The sequence below is a fragment of the Castor canadensis genome, chromosome 7 (genome assembly GCF_047511655.1).
Source record: "Castor canadensis chromosome 7, mCasCan1.hap1v2, whole genome shotgun sequence".
NCBI classification, from domain to species: Eukaryota; Metazoa; Chordata; class Mammalia; order Rodentia; family Castoridae; genus Castor; species Castor canadensis.
This window is the reverse complement of record NC_133392.1, coordinates 141,753,216-141,778,175: the sequence shown is the minus strand read 5'-3', so window position 1 is coordinate 141,778,175 and position 24,960 is coordinate 141,753,216. Positions and strand designations below refer to the sequence as shown.

Below are 24,960 nucleotides of genomic sequence, written 5' to 3'. Positions count from 1 at the left end.
TTTTTAAATCCAGGTTTTTGTGTCACATAAACAATCAAAGGCAAAGGGTTAGACTTTTATTTTGTATCCTCATTGAAGGAGAAGAATGACATGGAGCTGATACATAGTAAATTATATTGAGTAGTCTCCAGAGAATTATGCCTGCTCTCTTCCATGGGCCTATTACTATTAGACTCTAAATACAAATACTGTACTATGTTATAGACTAAAACTGATAATATCTTCTATTGTATAGCTTTATATCTGCTATTAAATCTTTCTATGTTATTTTGATATCTGATTAATTTGTTCATGCTATACTATATATCTGCCAAATTCTGAAGAGAAAGTATCTTTTACCAATACTATAAAACTTGCTAAATTCAGAAAATACAGAGGTCCTGGTCTGTTTTGAACTATCAATAGTTGAGTAAGGGTTTCTCTTTCACCTCAGATTCTTGGTTTTTTTTTAAAATATGGCAAAGTTAAATAAGTGTTAGCAGAAATAAAAATAAAAGTGTTCTCTGCTCTTTTGCTTGAAGTTTTATTCATTTATTATTTGGCAGTACTGGAATTTGAACTCAGGGCTTATGCTTTTGCTAGGTAGGTACTCTACCATTTGAGCCTCCCTGTCAGTATCCCCGCCCCTCCATATTTATTTTTAATGGACAACTTTGGTATTCTTAGCTATCTTTGCATTCTTAGTACCTTGTGCTAGGTAGGGGCCAGTAGTATTAGTTGAACTAAATTACAATATCAGTTTTTACACTTAACAAAACCAATTTCCATCAAGAAGAAAAGTTTTCTTTTTATAGTAAGATTTTTTTTGTGTGTGTTAAGAAGGAAATAACAAAAACAGAAAAACAGAGTCCACTGCCAGTATTTCTATTTACTTTGGGTGCCAGTTCTGTTAGCATGAATGGGAAACAATTGACTTTGGAGAAATGTTATGGAGTCTGGAAAGCCTGATGAGAACTGCAAGATGCTGTCAGTAAAATCTGAATTGTGTGTGTGTGTGTGTGTGTGTGTGTGTGTATAATTTTAATATTGCATGATCGATTAAGTAAAAAGTAAATGTGAAAGAATCACTTCAAGTTGCTGGTAATAATGGGGAAAGAATGTGGAATCAGAGTTACGAGGCCTTGGTTTTGGCCCTGTCTCTGATTGTGTCTCTGCCTCTTGAGGGAAATGGATTGGGGGTTTTTAATTCATTCTTGCAGAATTTTAGTTTTGAATATTTCCGAGAAGAGTGTGTGTAGCTTTCATCAGAGTTTTAGATGGTTGACAACAAAAAGAACTACTTGACTAGATCACTTATGAACTGACTGAGGTTTAACATTCTGTTATAACTCTGATTTGATGAATTTATGTACTAGTTTATAGGTTATGTTTTATGCTCAACATTATTTTTGAAGACTTTGAGTACTTTTAAACTATTTTGGATATCTTATAGGTTCGTTAATATATCTAAAAAACAGAACAATTTCCCCCCACTTTAGACCCATTTCAGGGCTAGGTGAGGAATGTTTGCTAAGCAGTGGTAGAGTTCTTGCTTAGCATACATGAGGCCCTAGGTTTAATCCTCAACAACCCCCCCCCCAAAAAAAAGTGGCAAAATTTAAAATAAACACATTACTTCTTTTACTCTATCACTTTAGTAAAATCCTGAATGTCAACCCTGTTTTCCTCTCTCTTGACTTATATTAAGTCACCAAGGCCTGTCACCTAACCTCATAAATAATAGTTGCCACTTATGAGTATTTATAAGTATGCTAGTTACTAAAATGATTTATATTTTCTATTACTAGAGTAAAGCATACTACAAAGAGGGCCAATAACAGACTGCAAAAGACAACATTTCTAGCTGGGCTCTGGTAGCTCATGCTTGTAATCCTAGCTACTCCTGAGGCAGAGATCAGGAGAATTGTGGTTCCAAGCCAGCCTGGGCAAATAGTTCAAGAGACCCTATCTCAAAAAAACCCATCACAAAACAGGGCTGGTGGAGTAGCTCAAGGTATAGACCCAGAGTTCAAGCCCTAGTACCACACAAAAAAGTGGTTTACATTTTCTCATTTATTCCTTGCATTCTTTATTTTCTTACTATAGCTATAGGGAGTGGTAGAGTGCCTGCTTATTAGCACATGTGTGGCCCTGAGTTCAAACCCCAGTACTGCCAAAAAAATGCTTCAATTCCCTGGACATAAAATCTCATGATTATTTAATACTTGCAAAAATGAGGTAGGGATAATTCTACATGTGGAGAAACTGAGGCTTAGCAAAGCTAAGGAATTTGTAAAAGTCATATATATTGCCAGTGTTTTATGACACAGGGACTCTGCAGCTATGTCATATGTCTTTCTTTAGTAGTTGTATTAGTTAACTTTCTGTAGCTGTGACCAAAACACCTGAGAGAGAAGGATTCATTCTAGCTCACCGTTTTAGAGATTTCAGTTCATCATCATAGGGAGAGGGTGGCATAGAGCATAGTAGCTCACCTCATGGTTGCCAGGAAGCAAAGAGAGAATGCCTGTCTTTGCTTGCTTTCTCCTTCCCCTTTTATTCCACCACCCTAGGTCAATGGTCCTACGCCTACCCAGGGTAGGTCTTTCTCCTTTACTTAATGTTCTCTGGGAATGCCCTCATAAACACACCTAGATGCCTCTCAATCCAATTAGTTGACAATCAGGATTAAACATCACAGTAGTTTTTGAATCTGTCTCCTTCTATCTCACCAATCTTGGTTCAGATTCTAATGATTTTTCATCAAACTTGTTATGAGAACTTTCTTGTTGTTGTTGTTGTTCTTCTTCTTTCTCCTCCTCCTCACTAGGATTTGAACTCAGGGCTTCAGGCTTGATAGGTAGATGCTCTACCACTTGAGTTCCAGCCCTAAAGTGTAAATTCTTGAACATGGCAAAAGAAGGTCTTCCATAATCTACCTCTACTTAATCTTAAGCCTGTCTTGCTCACTGGTGTTTTCTGTCTTTCTGTATTTTCTTACTGGAGCTATAGGGAGTTGCTTTTGTTTCCCCCTGAAATGCTAACACTCTTTCCAAGTGCTTATCCAGGTCATTATGCTCACTTGCTTTCAGCACCTGTTTCATTTCTCCTCATCCTTGAAGACTTAGCTCAGGTTGTCTCTCACAGGTCTTTCTTAATGACTGGTCCAAATGCCTTGCTTATTTTCTGCTTATACGATTGCTTGCTCTTGCCTGTCTTTGTAAAAGCAGACTGTGTATTCTTTGAGGACAGAAGCTGCGGGTTTTTTGTAGCCTTGGCTCTCAGTATGGTGCGTCGAATATTAGGATATGTCCAGCAAGTGTTTGTTGATTAGAACATGGATTTGTTTGAATTAGTGAGTGGATTCTTAAGTATTGCTTGTAATTATGGTAAAACTTCAATTTTCTTTTTCCTCAAAGGAGAACAAAGAAAAATAATTAGCTGTGTATTATGAGGAAGAAAGCTTTTGTTGATATTGTTATTGGAAGCCAATGAGAATATTATTCATCTTAATTTTTTTTTCAGGAAACTTGAGTAACCTAGGAAAGAATTTCATAATTGCTTTAAAATTGTTTTTGGAACTTATTTTCTGCTGGGATTTAGTTTAGGGTAATATTACTTGAGAGAATAAGATCTAGAGACTATATGAAAGCGAAGGGAAATGAATTAGACGTAGATGTAGAATGAGGGTTTCTGGATATCTAGCTTGGCTCGTGATGCTCTTGGCAGCACTGAAACACAGCCTCGTGTTTTCAGAGCACATGTAAATGAAGAATGACCGAGCGGTTAGGTGGGAATAGCTGGCCTGCATCTCTCTGGACTCAGATTCCAGGGAGCTGACCCAGAACTGTGTCCTTAGGGAATCTAAAGTCATTGCTATTTGAGGCAGTGCTCATCACTCTGATCTTCTTTCAGTGCTACCTTTGTTAGAGACGGTCTAGACTACATAAGAAAATATTTGGAATAAACTTGAGCCACTTTTAAATGGGAGGGCATATTAGTCTCCTTTTGCTGCTATGCTATAATCTAGCACATTTCTCTTTAAAATAGTGAATATTTGTAAATTTCTCAAAAGCATCAGAAAAGAAATACAAAGTTTCTGATATTGATCACTGGCCATCATCAGTTTATTCTTAAAAGAAGGAGTTAACATGTCCAGATCTGAAGTATGTAAGAACCTGAGATATGTAAATAGACATTGTGTATTCTTGGGTATGTCTGGATTCTGTCATTTTCTTTACCCTTTTTCAAATGATTCATATATACATCTTTCATCATGAGGAAAGTAAGTTTTGGCCTTTGCACATACAAAATCAGTTTCTTTCATTTGTTCATCTGCTTATCAACTGGTATTTTTCTTGGGGTGGCAGCATTCTAAGTACTAAGAAGTGAAGCAATGAACAAGATAGGAAAAATCTTTGCTTCCATGGAGTTCACATTCTAGTGGAATAGATGAATAAACAAAATCACATCAGGTCACAGTGGTGCACACCTGTGGTTGGGAGGCTGGGGCAAGAGGATCACTTTAGCCCAAGGATTTGAGACCAGCCTGGGCCATATAGTGAGATTCCATTTCAGAAAACTCCCAACCCCCCACAAATTAAGTAGAGGCTATATAATATGTCATAAAGAGTATAATACGTTCTACAGAGAAAAACAAAGCAGGAAAATGAAAAGAAACATGGAGGCTCCAATTTTATGGGTGACTGTGGAAAGCCTCGCTTGAGAGAGTAATATTTGAGTAAAACCCTAAAGGGAGCAATTCTTATGAGTATCTGGGACTAACTTTCCAGGATGGGGGAACAGCAAATACAAGGGTCCTAGTGGAGAGCAAGGCTGCTATGTTTAAGGAACAGTGAGGAGACCAGTGTGGCTGCATCAGGGGAGGTGGCTTTTATTCTTAGTGGATGAAATGTCTTTGGAGGATTTGGGGGAGTGGAGTGATCATTTTAGCTTTTTTAACTATAATGTGAGATCATTTTAGCTCAGAATCGGATTATAAAGATGGATGCTTTTTGATTTTAGTCTTTTCAGAAAATGTGTTTGGCTCAGAGTACCTTAAAAAAAGATACTGGGATATTGAGGAACTGGCAAACCATTTTGTAAGAGGAGCAGTTGAAGGATCTGGAGACATTTAGCCTTAGAAAGAGAAAGCCAAAGGAGTGGTGTGAGAGTGAAAAACAATATTATCTTAGAATGAGCCATATAAAATTACTGGTGTTATTTTGTTAGGTGAAAATGGTTGAATATTGGCAGTTTATGTGGCTCAAATTAATACTTTGAAAGATTTGGGAAACTGATTTATATGAAAATAGAAGTAAACTTCTTTTGTGGCGGTACTCAAGGCCTCCACAACTCAAGTGCTCTACAACTTGAGCTGCACCCCTAGCACTTTTTTTGCTTTTAGTTATTTTTCAGATAGGCTCTCCTGTTTTTTGCTCAGGCTAAGCCCTGGACCTTGATCCTGCTACCTATGCCTCCTGCCTAATGGTGATTATAAAGTGCACCACCATGCTCAGCTTATTTGTTAAGATGGGGCTCTCACTAACTTTATGCCCAGGCTGTCTCCCAACCATGATCTTCACAATCTTTATCTCCTGAGTAGTTGGGATTACAGACATGAGCTACCCTACCCTGTCTGTAGACTTATTTTGGATGCTGTAGTGCCTCAAACTAGGACCAGTGTATATAAATTATAGGTAGATTTGGACTCAATGTGAGGGGACATTTTTTTTTAAAGTTTGTTACGTAACAAGGGAACCAGTTATCGTAAGTGTCCCTGCCATCAGAAGTGTTTAAACAAGGGCTAGACAGCCCTTTGGTTAGCAAGGTCTCAGAAAGGTTTCAGGCATCGAGTAGGAAGTTAGACTAGATAGCTTATAAAGTCCTTTCCATGCTGAGCGTCTGTAATCTTCATATGCTGTAAGTAAAAACAAAGCAGTGCTGGGCATGATGGTACACTCCTGTAATTCTAGCACTCAGGAGGCTGATGCAGGAGGACCACAAGTTGGAGACCAGCCTGGGTTTCATAGTGGATTCAAGATCAGCTTGGATTACATTACAAGTCCCTTTCTCAGACCTCTACAAGGAAAGCTACACACTTCTGAAGAAAGAGATTGAGGAAGACTATAGAAAGTGGAGAGATCTCCCATGCTCATGGATTGGTAGAATCAACATAGTAAAAATGTCGATACTCCCCAAAGTAATCTACATGTTTAATGCAATTCCCATCAAAATTCCAATGACATTCATTAAAGAGATTGAAAAATCTACTGTTAAATTTATATGGAAACACAAGAGGCCACAAATAGCCAAGGCAATACTCAGTCAAAAGAACAATGCAGGAGGTATCACAATACCTGACTTCAAACTATATTACAAAGCAATAGCAATAAAAACAGCATGGTACTGGCACAAAAACAGACATGAAGACCAGTGGAACAGAATAGAGGATCTAGATATGAAGCCACACAACTATAAGCAACTTATCTTTGACAAAGGAGCTAAAAATATACGATGGAGAAATAGCAGCCTCTTCAACAAAAACTGCTGGGAAAACTGGTCAGCAGTCTGCAAAAAGCTGAAACTAGATCCATGTATATCACCCTACACCAATATTAACTCAAAATGGATCAAGGATCTTAATATCAGACCCCAAACTCTTAAGTTGATACAAGAAAGAGTAGGAAATACTCTGGAGTTAGTAGGTATAGGTAAGAACTTTCTCAATGAAACCCCAGCAGCACAGCAACTAAGAGATAGCATAGATAAATGGGACCTCATAAAACTAAAAAGCTTCTGTTCATCAAAAGAAATGGTCTCTAAACTGAAGAGAACACCCACAGAGTGGGAGAAAATATTTGCCAATTATACATCAGACAAAGGACTGATAACCAGAATATACAGGGAACTTAAAAAACTAAATTCTCCCAAAACTAATGAACCAATAAAGAAATGGGCACATGAACTAAACAGAACTTTCTCAAAAGAAGAAATTCAAATGGCCAAAAAACACATGAAAAAATGCTCACCATCTCTAGCAATAAAGGAAATGCAAATTAAAACTATGCTAAGATTCCACCTCACCCCTGTTAGAATAGCCATCATCAGCAACACCACCAACAACAGGTGTTGGCGAGGATGCGGGGGAAAAAGGAACCGTCTTACACTGTTGGTGGGAATGTAGACTAGTACAACCACTCTGGAAAAAAATTTGGAGGCTACTTAAAAAGCTGGACATCGATCTGCCATTTGATCCAGCAATACCACTCTTGGGGATATACCCAAAAGACTGTTACTCCAGAGGCACCTGCACATCCATGTTTATTGTGGCACTATTCACAATAGCCAAGTTATGGAAACAGCCAAGATGCCCCAGCACTGACGAATGGATTAAGAAAATGTGGTATCTATACACAATGGAATTTTATGCAGCCATGAAGAAGAACGAAATGTTATCATTCGCTGGTAAATGGATGGAATTGGAGAACATCATTCTGAGTGAGGTTAGCCTGGCTCAAAAAACCAAAAATCGTATGTTCTCCCTCATATGTGGACATTAGATCAAGGGCAAACACAACAAGGGGATTGGACTATGAGCACATGATAAAAGCGAGAGCACACAAGGGAGGGGTGAGGATAGGTAAGACACCTAAAAAACTAGCTAGCATTTGTTGCCCTTAACGCAGAGAAACTAAAGCAGATACCTTAAAGCAACTGAGGCCAATAGGAAAAGGGGAACAGGTACTAGAGAAAAGGTGAGATCAAAAAAGAATTAACCTAGAAGGTAACACCCACGCACAGGAAATCAATGTGAGTCAATGCCCTGTATAGCTATCCTTATCTCAACCAGCAAAAACCCTTGTTCCTTCCTATTATTCCTTATACTCTCTCTACAACAAAATTAGAAATAAGGGCAAAATAGTTTCTGCTGGGTATTGAGGGGGGGGAGAGGTAGGGGGCGGAGTGGGTGGTAAGGGAGGGGGTGGGGGCAGGGGGGAGAAATGACCCAAGCCTTGTATGCATATATGAATAATAAAAGAAAAATGGAAAAAAAAAACAAGTCCCTTTCTCAAACAGCAAAAACTAAGCCATTTACTTGTGATCCTGAAAGGGGTTGAGATATTTTCAACTCAAAAGATGTTTTTGTGATTTCTATAATTTTTTTTTTGGGAGTTGCTTCCCTCCCTCTCTACCTCTTCTTTAGTCCTTTTAGGATTGTTATAAATTGAAGATGCAATGGACATATGGTATAATAAGTATTTCTTCTTATGTCTTTGCTGTTGGTGGTGGTGTTTGAGAAAAAGTCCTGCTGTATAGCCCAGGCTGGCCTCAACTTGAGATCCTCCTGCCTCAGCCTCCTGAGTGCTGGGATTACAGGCATGTACCACCATGCTCATTTTCTTTTTACCTAATTATTTAAATGGCTTTTCCAATTATTGTAGAAATTGCATTTCTTTTTGCAGTGCTAAAGGTTTAGCCCAGGGTCTCACCCAATGCTAGGCAAGTACTCTACCACTGAGCTACATCCCCAGCCCAGAAAATTGTTAAACACAAATAGTTTTGGTTTCAATTTATAAACAATTAAAAAATTTGAACCTGACCTTTATAATATGTGACTTTCATTTATACAATAAACTTTTTTTGTGTGTATGTGCTACTGGAGTTTGAAGTCAGGGCTTTATACTTTCTGGACATGCATTCTACAGCTTGAGCCACCCCTCCAGCTCACAATAAGCTTTTTTCCCAAGTGGAAAAAAAGCTTCTGTTTATGGAGAATTTCAGGTCTGTTGTTTTCCAATGCTGTTATTTCTATACTTGTAAACTGTGTTTTCTAAAGAACATTACAAGTTACAGTCTTTGCTAATGATGGATACTGGATCATCATGTTGATCTGAGATTTCATGATGCTGTGCTGGAATATAGTATCTGCAGGAAGAACTACATCTCAGAGAAAGCCTCACCCCAAACTGAAACTCTGTGCTCATTAATCAGTAAATTCTCATTTCCCTGTCTCCTAGGCCCTTGTAAACACTGTTCTATATTCTGTCTCCATGAATTTGACTATTGTTAGATAACTTGTTAGTCTTTTTCTGTCTAGGTAATTTCACTTAACATACTATCTTCAAGGTTCATTCCTCCCTCTCTCCCCTCCCCTCCTTTCTCTCCTGCCTCAGTCTCTGAAGTAGCTGATACTTCTCTCAAGTACTGTGCCTGGCTAAGGCTCTTTTTTTCTTCCCTCGTCTCTCCTCCCCTCCCCTCCCCGCCCTTACTCCCTTCTTTCTTTTTTTTATTTTTTCAGTATTGGTGTTAGAACGCAGGGCTTACACTTTGAGCCACTCCACCAGCCTTTTTTTTGTGATGGGTTTTTTTGAGATAGGGTCCCACCAACTATTTGCTGGGGCTGGCTTTGAACCACGATCCTCCTGATTTTTGCCTCCTGAATAGCTAGGATTGCAGGCATGAGCCACCAACTCCTGGCTTTTTAGTTTTTTTTCTGAGACAGGGTCTTGCTAGGTAGTCCAGGTTGGCCTAGAATTCATAATCCTCTTGCTCTCGACCTCCCGAGTGCTGGGATTACGGGGTATACCACCACGCTTGTCCGTAGGCTCTTTTTAAAGGTTATATCTGTATACAACTTTGTTTATCCATGCAGTTTAAGTATTGTGTTTAGACAACTATATACTTTTTTTTCCTTCAGGATTATTATCCTTCTGTTTTGGGGGATTATCAGAAGTCATGGTCTCTAGACTCCTCATCATTCTGGTCACTGGACGTACTATTTTACTAATGAAGTGCTCAAAATGTAGCAGTAGCTGGGGATGTAGCTCAGTGGTAGAGCTTGCCTAGCATGCACAAAGGCCCTGGGCTTGGTCCCCAGCACCACAACCCTGCCCCACCCCTGCAAAAAAACCCAACAACAATAGCAACAACAACAGAGTGAAGTACTGCTCTGCATTTAGCTATAAAGAGTGCAGTGGCTCAGTTATTTTCCACTGTGTAGATATCACACTTCCATCAGAATTGCTAATCTTTTTAGAAAGCATATTGCATTTTTGGCACACATAAAATCTTTTGTAAATTATGTCACTGAGTTTGTTTTTCCCCATATGTAATTATGCAATTAAAAATCATACTAAATAGTTGAGAAATAGAAAAAGGTAAACATTACCCGGCTTATAATATAAGGCGTTACTGGTAGAGTTGAGAATCCCTATGTACCACTCCCCAGTCTTATTTTCTTTCCTGCTTCTAGTCGGAACTACTATTCTAAAATTCATGATTACACATTTCTTCATACTTTTACTACATATCTATCGATAAGCAAAATGTATATAAGTATAATTGAAAAACATCCAATATATGTAACAGGCAATATATTGTATCTTTTCTAATTCTTTATAAATAGTATTATATGAAATATATTCTTCAAGCTCTTTTTTGTCATCAAGCATGAGATTTTGCTATGTTTCACATATGTGTGTGTATGTATACATATGTATGTGTAGTTTTAGTTCATTTTCAGTGCTATAGGTTTCCATCTTAGGAATTTTTGTTAATTTATTCATCTATTCTCTAAGGAATATTTGTTCCCTCTACTTTCCCTTTTCTAATTATTTTTCACACCTCAGTGCAGAAACCTCACATTTCTTTTAAATTCTGCCTTTCCAGTTGTGGTCTACCTTTCCAGTTCAAGGTGATCTTGAATTATGACTCAGTCACACCAGCTTCACATCTGGTAAGAGTCATAGTATCATTATGAATCTGAAGTCAGTTTTTGCAATATATTTCTGAACTTTAAAACATAACTTTTCTGAGAGTGAAACTTTTATTTTAACTTGTAAGGTTACTTATACTGACTTGAACTATCTTTGGTTGTAAGTTCCTCTTATATTACTTGATTTGAAAGAATACAGGTAATTTTGCCTCTGACCCATGTTAACACTATTCTGTTTTTCTCTCTCTCAAGCTGTGGTTTGGATTTGACCTTCTTGTCTTTCCCTTTCCCCTTTCTCCCTCCATCTTGCCCTGCTTTCTTTCCTCCTCCACCCTGTCATTTTTAGCAGTTTTTTTTTTTAAGCTCCATTTTTTTCTGAGCCTTACATCATTGTTTTTGTAGGTGTTTCTTTGCAACACTTAAAATTTTCATTTTGTACTTATGTCTTCATAATCTTCTTGTTCTTCATGCTTGTCTTTAATCATTTCCTCATCCTTTCTAAAATTTTTGATTGTCTAGAGAAAATGTCACTGCCATGTCCCCAAGCCTTAGAAAAAGACCCAGCACTTGGTATGTATCTGTGAAATGCAATGAAATTCATTTCCTAGATTTGCCTTTTTCTAATTTGATCATGATCAAGAATACGTTTTGTTTATAACAAGCTTACATATTTGACTGTTGCTTACCTCTTATTGCTCAGAATGAAGTCTACAACAGTAGAGCTCTTCTGAGAGAGAAAATTACTGCATTTAGTCAGTAATTTTATTATCTACTTTTAGCAAATAGCAAGTTATTTGAGATAGTCCACAATTTTACTAAATCTTGGCTCTACCAGTATTATATTTACTGGTAATCTGTGGTCTATTTTTCATAGTTAACAATGGTGGGGTTATCTGTTCTAATCACTGGGGTGTCTACTAAAAATAAGCCATAGTCCAGTGTAAGATTCTGCTGCATACTTGTACTCTACTCAGATGACATTTGATAATCAGCTAATTGATTACAGTTTTTTAGCTAAAGTGAAATTTACCAATAGTAAATCTTAGGGGATTTCTTGAGTTTAGAAAAAAATTGGTAGATTGAGTTGGTTCTAAGATATAGTAAAATAAAAAAGTTCTGTAGTCTCAGCTAAAATATCTTGTAGCTAGAAATGAAGCTTTATTTATTTATTTACCTTGAAGTTTTTGATGCTATTAAGCATTTCCCTCCCTTTGCATTACATTTTAAGGCTAAATTATTACTTTATGTTTCCCAGAAGAGTTTATATGGTTACAACACCTTATATAAAAGCATTGAAGACTTGTTCTCTACTTGGAAAGAAAAAGAATGGTCACTGTATTGATTTATCTGAGGGTCACTTCTCTAACTGTCTCAGCTCATCACATTGTAATGAGAACCACAAAGTAGACTTATGTGCTATTTGAAGAACTAAAACAGATTTCATAAAATGCATGCATTGAAGTTATTCCAGTATTGTGAAACATTAGTCTTACCCTTCCTTAGCATTTATTCTTTTTTTTTTTTCAACACAATTTTAACACACTTGGTTACTTGGTTTCCTAATTAATGGTAGGTTAGCCAACAACATATTAAGAAGAGAAGATGTTGGAAGCTGTTTGTTGGCAGGTCACCTTGACATCAGTAAGAAATATGAGTTAATACTGCAAATGAACAAACAGGAAAACTATTAAAAGCAGATACAAAAAACAGAAGCCTGGTACTCAGGCACCTTCTGGAAGAGCCAACCATCCCCATGGACTTCGGTTGCTCTTGAAGACGTTAGCACTGCATACTAATTCAAGTTCATAATGATGACTAAATCAATAAAGCCGTAATTATGTTCTGTGGATTTTGAAAATGAAACAAGGAAGCACATAATCCACTTTATAAAGATTTCCTTCTAGAATGGCTAAAATAACACATGTTGACACTTAAATGGAATAAAACGTCATTCTGTGGAAGATGAGCTTTTTTTTTTTTTTTTGGTGGTATTGGGACTTAAACTCAGGCAAATAAATCTTCATAAAGATGCTCTACCACTTGACCTGCACCTCCAGCTCTTTATGTTTTGGTTATTTTTTTATTAGGATATATTCATTATGCAGGGATTCATAGTGACAATTCTGATTAGACTTATATTGTACATTATTTACACTGCCCCCATTGTGTCTCCTCAGCCCTCTCCCCACGCCACTTAAAGCAATTGCAAGAGATTTTCTGGTTCTATTTCATGTAGATAAATGAAGTCCATCCGTTGACCATATACCGTCACCTTAATCTCCTTCCTTCACTTTTCCCCCTCCCACTAATTACCCCCTCCCCCACACTTGGTGCCTATTTTTCAGTCCTGGTTTTTTTTTTTTATTAATATTTAAGTTGACATTCAAAAGGGGTGTCTCAGTGTATGCGCACTGTGGGTGTGCTTTACTTTGGTCTGTTCAATCCCTTTGAATACTCTTCCTTACCCCTCCACCCCCTGTTTTTCAACGTCTTTCAATACACATCTTTCTGTCCTCTACCTTCACATCTATGGTATGTGATATTACTGATGCTCTATCATTCTGTTTTCCTTTCCCTCTTTCTCTGAGTTCCATAGAGCAGTTCCACTGTTACAAACATGTTCTGCATCTGAGTTTGTATATGATCATGCTTGTTTTGTGTATATGTTTATTTTTGGATCTGTCTTCCACGTATGAGAGAAAATGTGTCCTTTGTGTTTCTGATCCTGGCTAACGTCACTTAACATTATGTCCTCCAGTTGCATCCATTTACCTTCAAACTCCATATCATTATTCATTGTGGCTGAGTAATACTCTATTGTGTATACATACCACAATTTCATTGCTTTGGTTATTTTTGTGATAGGGTCTCGTGGTTATGCCCACAACTGGGCCGGACTGTGATCCTCTTAATATATGCTTCCCTTGTAGCTGGGATAGTGTACCATCTTGCCCAGCTTTTTATTGGTTGAGATGGGGTCTTGAGAATTTTTTTCCTGGAGTAACCTCGCACCACCATCCTCCTGATTCTGCCTCCTCAGTAGCTAGGACTATAGACATGGGTCACTGAGCTTGGCTGGAAGTTGAACTTTTTTTTTTTGCCTCAGTTCTTTTTCAGTGAGCCTAGTAATGTGTTCTTCTTGGAGGGCCAGAAGACTGTATCCAAAATATAGCTAAACATTTTCAAAGAACAGCTTGAATTCTACAGAGACATAAAGGATATTTTTTCATCTTAGGAGGAGATGAGTAAGAGTTTGTTTATTTAAAAATATCTTTGAATGAGTTGATTCAACCATGTTAATCACCATAGAAATGTCTTAAATTAAAACCAAGTGGTTGAAAACAACATGTTCATGCTGGGCGACATTCTTGATTCATTCAGTATGGCAAATAAATCTTCATAAAGAGTAGTTCAGACTCAAGCTGTAGTGCGCCAGCCTTGCAAGCACAAAGCCCTGAGTTCAAACCCCATATGGCAAAAAACAGAAAAAAAAAAAAAAAGAAAAAGAGTAATTTCAGGTTCAAGTAATTTCAAGAGGATGGAGGGAGAATTACTGTTTTTATTATGAAAACCACAGGAGCACTATTTATTTCACTTGAGTTATAAAGAAAAGACACTTTCCTGTGGTTTGGGGGAAATTGATTTTATTGGGAAACAAGCTGTTTTCTAGCATATTCTTAAAACTTCAATACTTGAACATTTTTTTTTCTGTCTGAAAGAATGTTACTGAATTCTGTTGTCTGTCTCTAGAAGTAAAAGAGCCTTATATGTTTTATTGTTGTCCCCCTCTTCTAATCCAAATGGTAAAGCTGACTTTGTAATACAAACTTTTAAAAAGAATAACCCTTTTCTATTACTGTATTACCATTCTAATGTCCCTTTTGTTTTCTTTCTTACCTTCCTTTTTTGTGTGTAAAATGTTAGCACTGGACAGGATCTTAGAGTTCCTGTTAAGGACCCACTCAATGGAAGAATCCTTTCCTTGGCATCCATGACAGATGGCCATTCAGCTTCACCAATATTTTTGGTGATACAGTCTACCCTGGTATCTGCCAGTTTCTTATCCTTGGATTCAACCAGCTGCACATTGAAAGTATTAGGAAAAAATTACGTCTGTATTGGACAAGTGCACATTTTTTTTCTTGTCATTATTCCCTAAATAATACAGCATAAGCAACCATTTTAATGGCATTTATATTGAGTTAGGTATTGCAACTAAACTAGAAATGATTTAAAATATATAGGAGGAAGTATATAGGTTTTATGCAAATATTTTTATGCATTCCATTTTGTGTGAGGGACTTAAGCATCTGTTGATTTTGGTATGTTCAGGGGTCCTGGAGCTAATCTCCCAGGGCATCCAAGGATGGCTATAATTAACTTGGTTTCCAAGCAGCCCATTTAATTGTAGCATATCTCTAGTTATTAGGAATTTCTTCTTCTTTATTTAAATAAAAACTGTGTTTTTGTAATTTGGATGGACTAATGAATTCTTCTCTTAGGGTTCACATGGGATTTAGCAGCTCTTGAGATTTATGAGGCAGCAATCATATCCCTTCTTTGCATTCTTTTTTTCTAAGATATGCATCCCCATATCTTTACGTTAGGACAGTTTCAAATTCCATCTGATCTTCTATCTGTTCTTTGGTAGATTCTGTTCTCTAAAGTAAACTGCCCAGATCTGGATGTGAAATTTAAGATGCAATGTTAGAATGGAGGAATTGTCACTTTCCAGAATATTCTGAATGGAGAGTGAAGTCCAGGAGGTCAGGGACTGGCTTTTCCACTAGTGTAGCCTCTAAGTTACTGTGTGCCTAGAACATTATAACATTCTCAAAATATTAGATTGAAGAGTCACACGAGTGCTCAGAACACTATAATTTTATAATTATAATTTTATTATAATTTTATAAATGCAGCAAATAATTATTAGCTCTTTTAGAATTTTATTTCTGTTGTGGCATGTTCAAGTGAAGACATTTAGAGCTCTCCTTGTGGACTGTTGTGACATTGGCTAACCTCCAGGTATGGAGGTTGGTGAGATAGGAAAAAGCAGATCATAGTGCAGGTGATCAGTGGAGCCTTGCACAAACATGATAGCAGCAGAGAAGGTGAAAAGTGGACTGGTTCAAAATATATAATTGGAGATAGATTCTAGACTCAGATTTGATTGGGAAGGGAAATGGAGAAGACTATGACAAGGGTAGTGCTTACGTTTATGGTGTAAGGTACTGGTGGTATGACAGCCATTTACTGAGAGGATTAAGAGTTTAATTATGGGCATGTTGTGAGATACCCAGCTCGCTCCTTTTTTCTGTTTTGGTTCCATTGTTATATGTGTTTTATGAAGTCACTTACCAGAGTGGGCTGGGGGAGGTGTACTATAAAAATAGATGAGAAGCATTCTAATAAGAATATGCTAGGGGGAAAAAAAAAGAATATGCTAGGGAATCTAAGGGAAGCAGTAATTCTTAAGCCTCGGTTGCAAGGCTTTTCAAGGTTTTCTGCCCAGTATTGCTTTCAGCTTCCCTAGGGATTCCCATTGTGAATATTGACTGATAACCTGAATTTACCCAACCATTTGTGGGATTTCTCTCTGCCTCCCCTTGATTTATTCACTTCCCCATTTAAGACCCTTCAATGGCTCTCCACTGCTTTCAGGATAAAGTCCAAGCTATTTAGCATAACATAAAGTCCTTTCCTAAACTGTTGCCTCCCTGTGTCCCCATTCCATCTTCACATAACACCCTATGGAAAGAGAAATACGGGACTAAAGCTGGTGGGAATGGAGGTGTTCTTGGCTAGATTGAATAGACCATCTATAATTTCTCAGCAGCAGGCTTTTCTTTAATAGGGAAGTATCTCTGGGACAGGAGCATCTCAAGGACCATGTTTTTCAGGCACACTGTAGCCTGAGAATTTGTAGCAGAATCATTACTCTGTTGCCCTGAAAGAGTTTCATTAAAGCATGCCTTTGCTCTAGGAGCTAAAGCCTCCGAGAGCGAGAGGTTTTTAACTTCTCAGTAGTGTTTGTTGATCTGGAATTGTTGTAAGGTAACATGGTAAACATTAGGATAATGTGTGGCATTTAGTAGGCACTAAATAAATGGTAGCTGCTATGGATATTTCAATTGGAGTCTAATTTTAAATAACTATTCTACTTCTGTACTGTAACCCTAATCCAACCAGTTTGGAATTTCTTGCTGGTTCCTGAGGCATTATAATTTTTTTTTTTGAGACAGCAAACCTGTCCTTTTTTTTTTTTTTTTTTTGAGACACTGGCAAACCTGGCTGGCGTCAAATTCATGATCCTTCTGCCTTTACCTCCCGAGTTCTGGAATTACAGATCACACCTGGCAGTACTATTCTCTCTCTCTCTCTCTCTCTCTCTCTCTCTCTCTGTGTGTGTGTGTGTGTGTGTGTGACTGGGTTCAAACTTAGGGCCTTGCACTTGCTAAGCAGGTGCTCTATCACTTGAGCGATGCCTGCAGCCCCCCTTTTTTTTGGCTTTAGCTATTTTTCAGATAGAGTTTGACATTCTTTGCTTGAGGCTGGCCTTGGAATGCAATCTGCCTACCTGTGTTGCTGTGTAGCTGGATTATAGGCATGTACCGCCACACCTGTCTATAATATTCTTACTAATGCCAATTCTCCTGCCTACAATTCTGTTTGCTTATTGTACCTCAAGTCTCTTTTTGTTGATATCTATACTCATTTTCAAAGCATAACTTAAAAGTCACCTTTTTAGCATAGTTTTTCCTGGTTATTCTAGTTGAAAGTTTTTACTTTATAGCTCTGTGTCACTTTGTTGATTTGAAGCATAATGTTGAATTAAGCACCAGGTTTGCCCTGTGTTTTATTTATTTATTTTTTCAGTACTGGGGCTTGAACTCAGGGCCTACACCTTGAGCCACTCCACCACCCCTTTTTCTGTATTTTTTTTTTTTTCCAGATAGGATCTCTGAACTATTTGCTCTTGCTGGCTTCAATCCAAGATTCTCCTGATCCCTGCCTCCTGAATAGCTAGGAGTACAGGCATGAGCCACCGACCCCCGGCTTTAGTTTTAGTTATTTGTGTATATTTATCTCCTTAAGAGTTGTGATGGCTGGGATGTAGCTTGATGGTATAATGCTTGCCTACCATGCGCAAGGCCCTGGGTTTGATTCCAGCACCAAAAAAGGAAAAAAAAAAAAAAAAAAAAAAGAGTTGTGCATTATTCTTTTATGGTCCTTCTCCGAGAGCTGAGCCAAAACCTTATTCCTGGTTAGTACCCAACAAATATTGGTAGGTGCTTGAAAAGCGAATTTGAAGAGTATTAGCAATAATTAAATCACTTAAACTTTGTCCCTAAATGTTAATGATAAGGGAAATTTCCATAAGGCTGGCCAATTGTACTGTGTTTATGAAGTTTTTCCCCCAAGAAGCATTAGTGGAGCACCATTGACTTTATTAATATTAGAGACTTTTTAAGAATGGGGTTTTAAAAGATCTCATTTGCCCGAAGATAGCAGATGCACAGTATGAAAATAAATGTATCTTCCATACCAGATGGGGTATAATTCTCAGGGTTTGGAGGATTAGGATTGAGATGGAATGGGAACTCATCACTTAGTCTTCAATGCTGTGCTGATTTTTTTTTTTAAATCAAAAGACCTCTTTGTGACATTAAGCAAATAGATACCTTCTTTTGAATTTTGTATCCAGGATGCAAATAGTATCATTTACACAAGAAGAGTCTGTTTATAGGGCATTTGTCCTGGTTTTGCTGCCTGACTTCTTTGTATCTTCCTCGGTTATCCTTCCTATCATTTGTAATGAAAAGAACTTGATTGCAGTTATAACTGATTTGTAAGGTCAAGTTTATGTGAGTTTTTTCTATTTAAAATTTTTTAAATTTATTTTTTAAATAGGGTCTCAGTATGTAGCCCAGGCTGGCATCAAACTTGTGATCCTTTTGTCTCAGCCTCCTGAGGTGGCATGTGCCACTACAACCAGCTCATTGTTTCAGTTTTTAGTAAATGGTTTGCAGTATTTCTTCTTTTTCCTATTTATTCATTCTGTCTCTGTCCCTAATTCCATGTCTCTGTCTCTCTGACTCTGTCTCTCCTCACGCTGACTTGTAATTACCATGTCATGTAGCGCTCAGCTTCCAAAGTGCTAGAACTACAGGCTCATGCCACTGCACCAGGCTACAACTTACTTTTATTTGTTTAATTCAGATCAGCCTCAATGCTAACTAGATTATTGACTTCATTTACCAGTTTCATTTATATGACTTACCAGTTTTATCATACATATTTTGTTTGTTTGAAATAGTATCTTACTATGTAGCCCGGGCTGATCTCAAACTTGTGATCTTCCTGCTTCAGCCTTCTAAGTGCTAGGATTACAGGTGTGTACTACCACACCCAGCCCTGATTTCTCATTTTATATTTTTATGTTCATATTCTCACCCACTCCCCTGTCCTTCAAATTCTTAGTAATAGCATTGCTACCCATGTGTGCACATCTAGAAAGACCATGCATGTAAGCCATCTTTTCAGCATTAATTTTTTTCTTGCATAGACTAAGTTGTAGCATCTTTGCTGTTACTGAATTGTTTGAATTCTTGATTTTTTTTCTAGCATTTAATATATGACATTATCTGAAGTTGTTTGGGTATGTTCCAGTAGAATTCTTTTGCCTTTCTAGTGTCTCTGTTGTTCCTTATATTGTGTTCTTATCTATTCCTTTGTTTTTATTTTTTTAACATGTCCAATTTTTTGGCAAAACATATTGATTTCACATTGATTGTTGTTATCTTATAACTCTTCGTGTATCTTAACCATTCCTTACTAAATGTGCCAAAGAAATCATGTCAACAGAGATACCTAGACTACTTGACAATGTCATGGCTGTCTGGAAACATGGAATTGTCATAGTTCTGTGGCTAAAAATTGCAAGATCTGATTGAAAAGAGTTCTAAAACAACTGACTGGGATCAGTGGCTCGTACTTGTAATTCCAGCTACTTGGGAAGCAGAGATTGGGAGGACCATAGTTTGAGGCTAACCTGGGGAAAAAGTTAGCAAGATCCCCACTTCAATCAATAAGCTGAGTGTGCTGACATTCTGCTGTGATCCCAGCTGTGTGGGAGGCATAGATATGAGGATTGTGGTCTGAGGTCAGCCAGCCCTGGGCATAAACCACGAGACTGTTAGCTAAAAACTAAGTGAGGCAAAAAGGACTGGTGGAATGGCTTAAATGGTAGAGTGCCTAACTAGGAAGTGTGAGGCCCTGAGTCCGAACCCCAGTACCACCAAAAAAAAAAAAAAAAGTTAATGGTTTATCTTCCTCATTCACATTCAATATGTTGCATTCTTTACTTCATTAATTCAATGAGAATTTTCTAGCATTTATTGGTCAAGTACTTCCCACTGATAATATTCCACTTTCTCAAAGCAATTCTTTGTCATTTTTGTTCCATAGGTATTTTGAGGTACATTTTCAAAGTGATTGTAGTGGTGGTTTTCTGTGCTTTGCAACTCAGTGTTGTCAGTGGGCTAGTAACATTGGCAATGATCTTAGAAATACAGGATCTCAGGTCGCATTCCAAATCAGTTGTATCAGGATCTGTATTTTAACAAGATTGCTAAGTGAGTTGACACACATGAAAGTTTAACACACATGTGTCATATGGTTTGTTATCATCTATGTTTGTTTAATAACCAAACAGCATTTACATTTACTCTGGTACTTTCTTACTGACAAAATACCTTTTCCTGTGAAAGCAGTTATGGGAATATCCTTAGAAGCTAGTTTCTGTTTTTTAAAACCATAAGAAAAAAATCATATAAAATGGGAGAATACTCTTTATTTATTGAAAGATGTAAGTAAAAAACTATTAGAAACAGAGTTTATTTTAATATCTGCTAAAACTTTCACAAAAGGCTTGCAGTGTTTTATAGATCTTAGAGAACTTGATGTACAGTCTGTTGTGTAGGAAAATTTTAATACAGAGATACTTTCTGATCCTTTTCAGTGAGATAAATGGTGAAACCTAGCTGGATAATAGTGCCGTGTTCTTGGAATTTCTTATTTACTTTTGCACAGGAAGTATTAAGCAAAATGGTGCTCTCAAATCAAAGTATTACTCTTTTAGAATAACTAGAGATTTGATGTCCAGGTTTTCTGTGTCAAGTTTTATTGCTTTAGATTAAAGAAAAGGAAATTTGAAAAAATTGATTGTCCACTCATGATATAAAGAGGAATTGAAGACTTTTTAAAAATTTCTCTTAAGTACAAGTGTGGCTCACTTACAAGTAACAAATTAAGACTATATATTGGTTGATAAGTGTTTTGAACTGACTGAATTACATATTTTAGTTCAGAGTAATTTCAGTGATTTAGTGAATTAGAAGTGTGCTCCTTAACCCTGTTGTTTGGTGGTGCATGCCTGTAATCCCAGCTCTGAGGAGGTGGAGGCAGGAAGAGTGTGAGTTTGAGGCCAACCTAGACTATATGGCAGCATAGCGTGTTCCAGGCCAGCCTTGGCTATGAGACACTGACTCAAACAACAGCAAGAAAATGTGCTTCTTTAAATACTGTTGTTTCTGAAAAGATTGTGGTAATAGGGTTTGAACTCAGGGCCTCATGCTTGTTAGGCAGGCACTCTTACTGCTTGAGCTACTCCCCTTGCTGAGAAGTTGGAAGGCCTCTCTAAGGGTAAGGAAGGAGGGGTGGCATCTGAGCTGGGACAATAATAATGAGAAGAGGATTGTCCTTCAGATAGCTAGGAGAGAACATCATGGTAAAGAGAATAGCAAATGTGAAGGACCTAAGAAGGGAATGAACTAAATATAGCCCATTTAGTCAGAATGTCAACATCCAAATAATATTATTTAGTCTAAATGGTATGCCTAAGGTGTGATGAGAGTGTAAGTGATAAATAGGGAATACCTTTAGGTATGCCAGTGAATCACAATGTAAAATCGATAGTCAACTTCATTGTCCAGTTTAAAAGTCCCTGTGTGTGTTGGTTATTCTTTAGTAAACTAGATGTGACAATCTCTTTGGCTCTAATTGTAAGGCTTGACTAGTAACTCTGGGATTTTGACATTAGAAGGCCAGAAACCAACAAGTTTGATATATGGTGAGGTTTTTACAGCCTGCCTTCTCCTCCTCCCCTACAAGTGAATCAACATTTGCTTTCTAAAATTTCCCTCTCTGTCGTGTTTCTCTGTTGCATTTTTCTATTGTGATGTTTTCACTCCCTACCCTCCAAAATGCTGAGCTTTCAAGATCATATTTATCAGAAGAAAAAATAGTCTCAAAGATCTTAAAATGTCCTACCTTTGAAAGGGGTTGTAATTTGGTATCATAACATGAAAATCAAAGGAAAATTTTTTTGTCATTATTTTTGCTGTTGTTAGTAGAGGAAAAATATGAGAAATATAAGGAAGAAGAACAATAAAGACTTGGGGGACTTTTTAATTTACACATTTTTGGGGGTGTGGAAAATTTTACAGAGAATAATTCCCGCAAATCCTGAGATTCACATTGATCGAGACCCTCCAAGCACAGTATAAAAATAAGGTACTGTTTTGGGGAGGATAAAATTGTATTTGCTATATGCAATTCTGAGGACTGAATTTATTTATGGTAGATTTCATTAGATGACCTTAGTGGTTATTATTTTAAACTAATCTATGTGCATATCTTTAGTGACTCAGGTATTAATAATTTATTCAGGATGTATATGTAAAATATTTTTGTACTTCAATGGAAAGTCTCATGTTTAATAGATTGGAGTTCTGTTTGTTAGTAATTATTCTCTGATTATTGATCTTCTAAGCTTAGGGTTTGGCCTACTGTAATGTGTTTTGCTTATAAGAGTTCCCCTTTTTCCATCTTCTTTTCAATAGCAACATCATGACAACAGAGAAGAGTTTAGTCGTTGAGGCAGAAAATTCTCAGCACCAACAACAGAAGGAAGAAGGTGAGGGAGGCACAAACTCAGGCCAACAAGAAACTCAGCTGGGACAGGCTTCCCAAGTGGCAGCTGAGGGAGATAATCAGTGTGAACAGAAGCTGAAAACATCCAATGGAGACACTCCTACACATGAAGACTTGACCAAGAACAAGGAGCGGACATCAGAAAGCAGGGGCTTGTCACGACTGCTCTCCTCATTTCTCAAAAGGCCCAAATCTCAGGTCTCTGAGGAAGAAGGCAAAGAGGTAGAGTCAGATAAAGAAAAAGGTGAAGGAGGTCAGAAAGAGATAGAATTTGGAACCAGTCTTGATGAAGAGATCATTTTAAAGGCACCAATTGCAGCTCCTGAACCTGAACTCAAAACAGACCCATCCTTGGATCTTCATTCATTAAGCAGTGCAGAAACACAGGTAAGGAAGTACGAATATATGGGAGGTAGGTATAATGGAGGCAGGTTATACACTTTATATTTCATTGAAAAACATTTGGTTTTATTTCTTATGAGCCAGTTGACATAAGCATTTATAGTGATAAGTAACATGAAACCTTGGATTTTTCTGCTCTAAAGAAATTAATATAGCCAGTGGAAACTTGATTTTTTCAAAAAATATTCTCGATGAAAAAAGTAAATGAGTTTATTCAGTCCATGTACGTTCCTTACTATAATATTGAAATAAGTTCAAGATGTTTAATGAGAGAGCAAAAAGAAGTGAGGTAATTTAGAGTTTATTTTGGTAGAATTAGGAATGGGATAGTTAACAGCCAATATGGTCCTTATATGAAAATCATTGTAAAAGCTATGTGATGAATTCAAGCCATCTGGGGATATGTGATAGATTTGAGCCACATCTGCCTTATTTTAATCATCTTCTCTAACTAGATCACATTACCACAGAGTGTAAGATGTAGATGAGAAAGTCTAGCTCTTTCTATCACTTGTGTGATATTTATTAGTAGAGGGCCTTAATTTTTCACAGTGCAATTAAAGTAAACATGAGTTGTTCCTTTGTTCAAAATCCATGGGAAAATATTAGTATTGTAACTCAAACTGTTTTTCAGGAATCTCATTTGTTTTCAGCCTTGCTACCTACAAATTAAGAGATATTTTCAAAGTCTTATTTCTGAAGCATATGAACATTAGCTCTATTATTAAAAGTATATACATTTCTATGACCGGTCTAACATTTGGGCTATATAGTTTTATTAGAATTTTCTAAAAACATTACATTATATTTCTAGAAATATGACTTGTATATTCAGAGTTCTATGGTTATAATTAGGGTAAAGTGGAAATTATGTACTTGCTGTTACTGAAACAAAGTTCAAAATAAGATTCATTATGTAACAGTTATGAATGCAAGCTGTGGAATCAGTAAGGAGTTCAAATCATGGAGAAGTAGTGCTTTTCACTTCATAAGTTTCCTCCTTAATACAGTGGGAATAGTAATATCCACCGCATTTGGCTATTGTGAGGAGTGAAAGGAATATATAAAACTTAAAGGTAGTGAGCACCCAATAAATATTAGCTTTTAATACTCAGTAAATAAACATAAACAGTAAAGGCAAAACCCCCCTATAAATATTCTCACAAGCTTTTATAGAATAAACACCTTAACATTTAAGATAGAAAAAGAAACCCTATGTAATCTTAACAGCATTAATTTTAACTTAATCTGATTTTTGGGCTATCAAGAGTTAAATTATAGTATCTTTCAGGAAGCCTAGTACTTCCAAAAAATTTTTAACTGTTTTCCCCACTTCTGCTTGATGTAGGAAAAAATCCATATCTTGTTTTAGTTAGCATTTGAACTAGAACTTGTCTATTTTTTCTTAAGATCATAAATTTGTACTTAAATCTATGAAATAAATGACTGACAGAATTATTTAGATTGAACTAAAATCTCAATAAAACTTAATTGACCCTTGGTCCTTCCTATTATTGCTTATACTCTCTCTTCAACAAAATTAGAGATAAGGGCAAAATAGTTTCTGCCGAGTATCGAGGGGGTGGGGGTGGGGGTAAGGGAGTGGGTGGAGGAAGGGGGGAGAAATGACCCAAACATTATATGCACATATGAATAATAATAATTTAAAAAGACAGGAAAAAAAAGACTTAATTGAGAATTGAGATAAGTTGTATGCAGGTATTTGTGTATGAAGAAAAAGAAACTAATACTGTTAATAAAATTTCAAGGGAATAAGGAATAAACTATTTTAAACCTTTGGAAACTAGTATTTAAAATTAAAAAAAAAAAAACTGGCTGATCAGAACTTTGTGAGTAAAGGTTTATTT

The 24,960-nt window shown here is 36.9% G+C and overlaps 1 protein-coding gene across 23 annotated transcripts in view; it reads left to right on the top strand.

Moving 5' to 3' along the window:
• The window catches only part of Epb41 (erythrocyte membrane protein band 4.1), a 203,304-nt gene that overhangs the window by 63,084 nt on the left and 115,260 nt on the right, over positions 1–24,960 (top strand). For 22 of the 23 annotated variants that reach the window (XM_074080768.1, XM_074080767.1, XM_074080778.1 and 19 more), the window contains one exon: positions 22,600–23,077. In XM_074080768.1, coding sequence (XP_073936869.1) covers positions 22,607–23,077 — 471 coding nt within the window. In that variant the 5' untranslated portion in view covers positions 22,600–22,606. Of the gene's footprint in view, positions 1–22,599; positions 23,078–24,960 lie in introns of those variants that run through there. The other variant, XM_074080775.1, reaches the window with a different exon arrangement.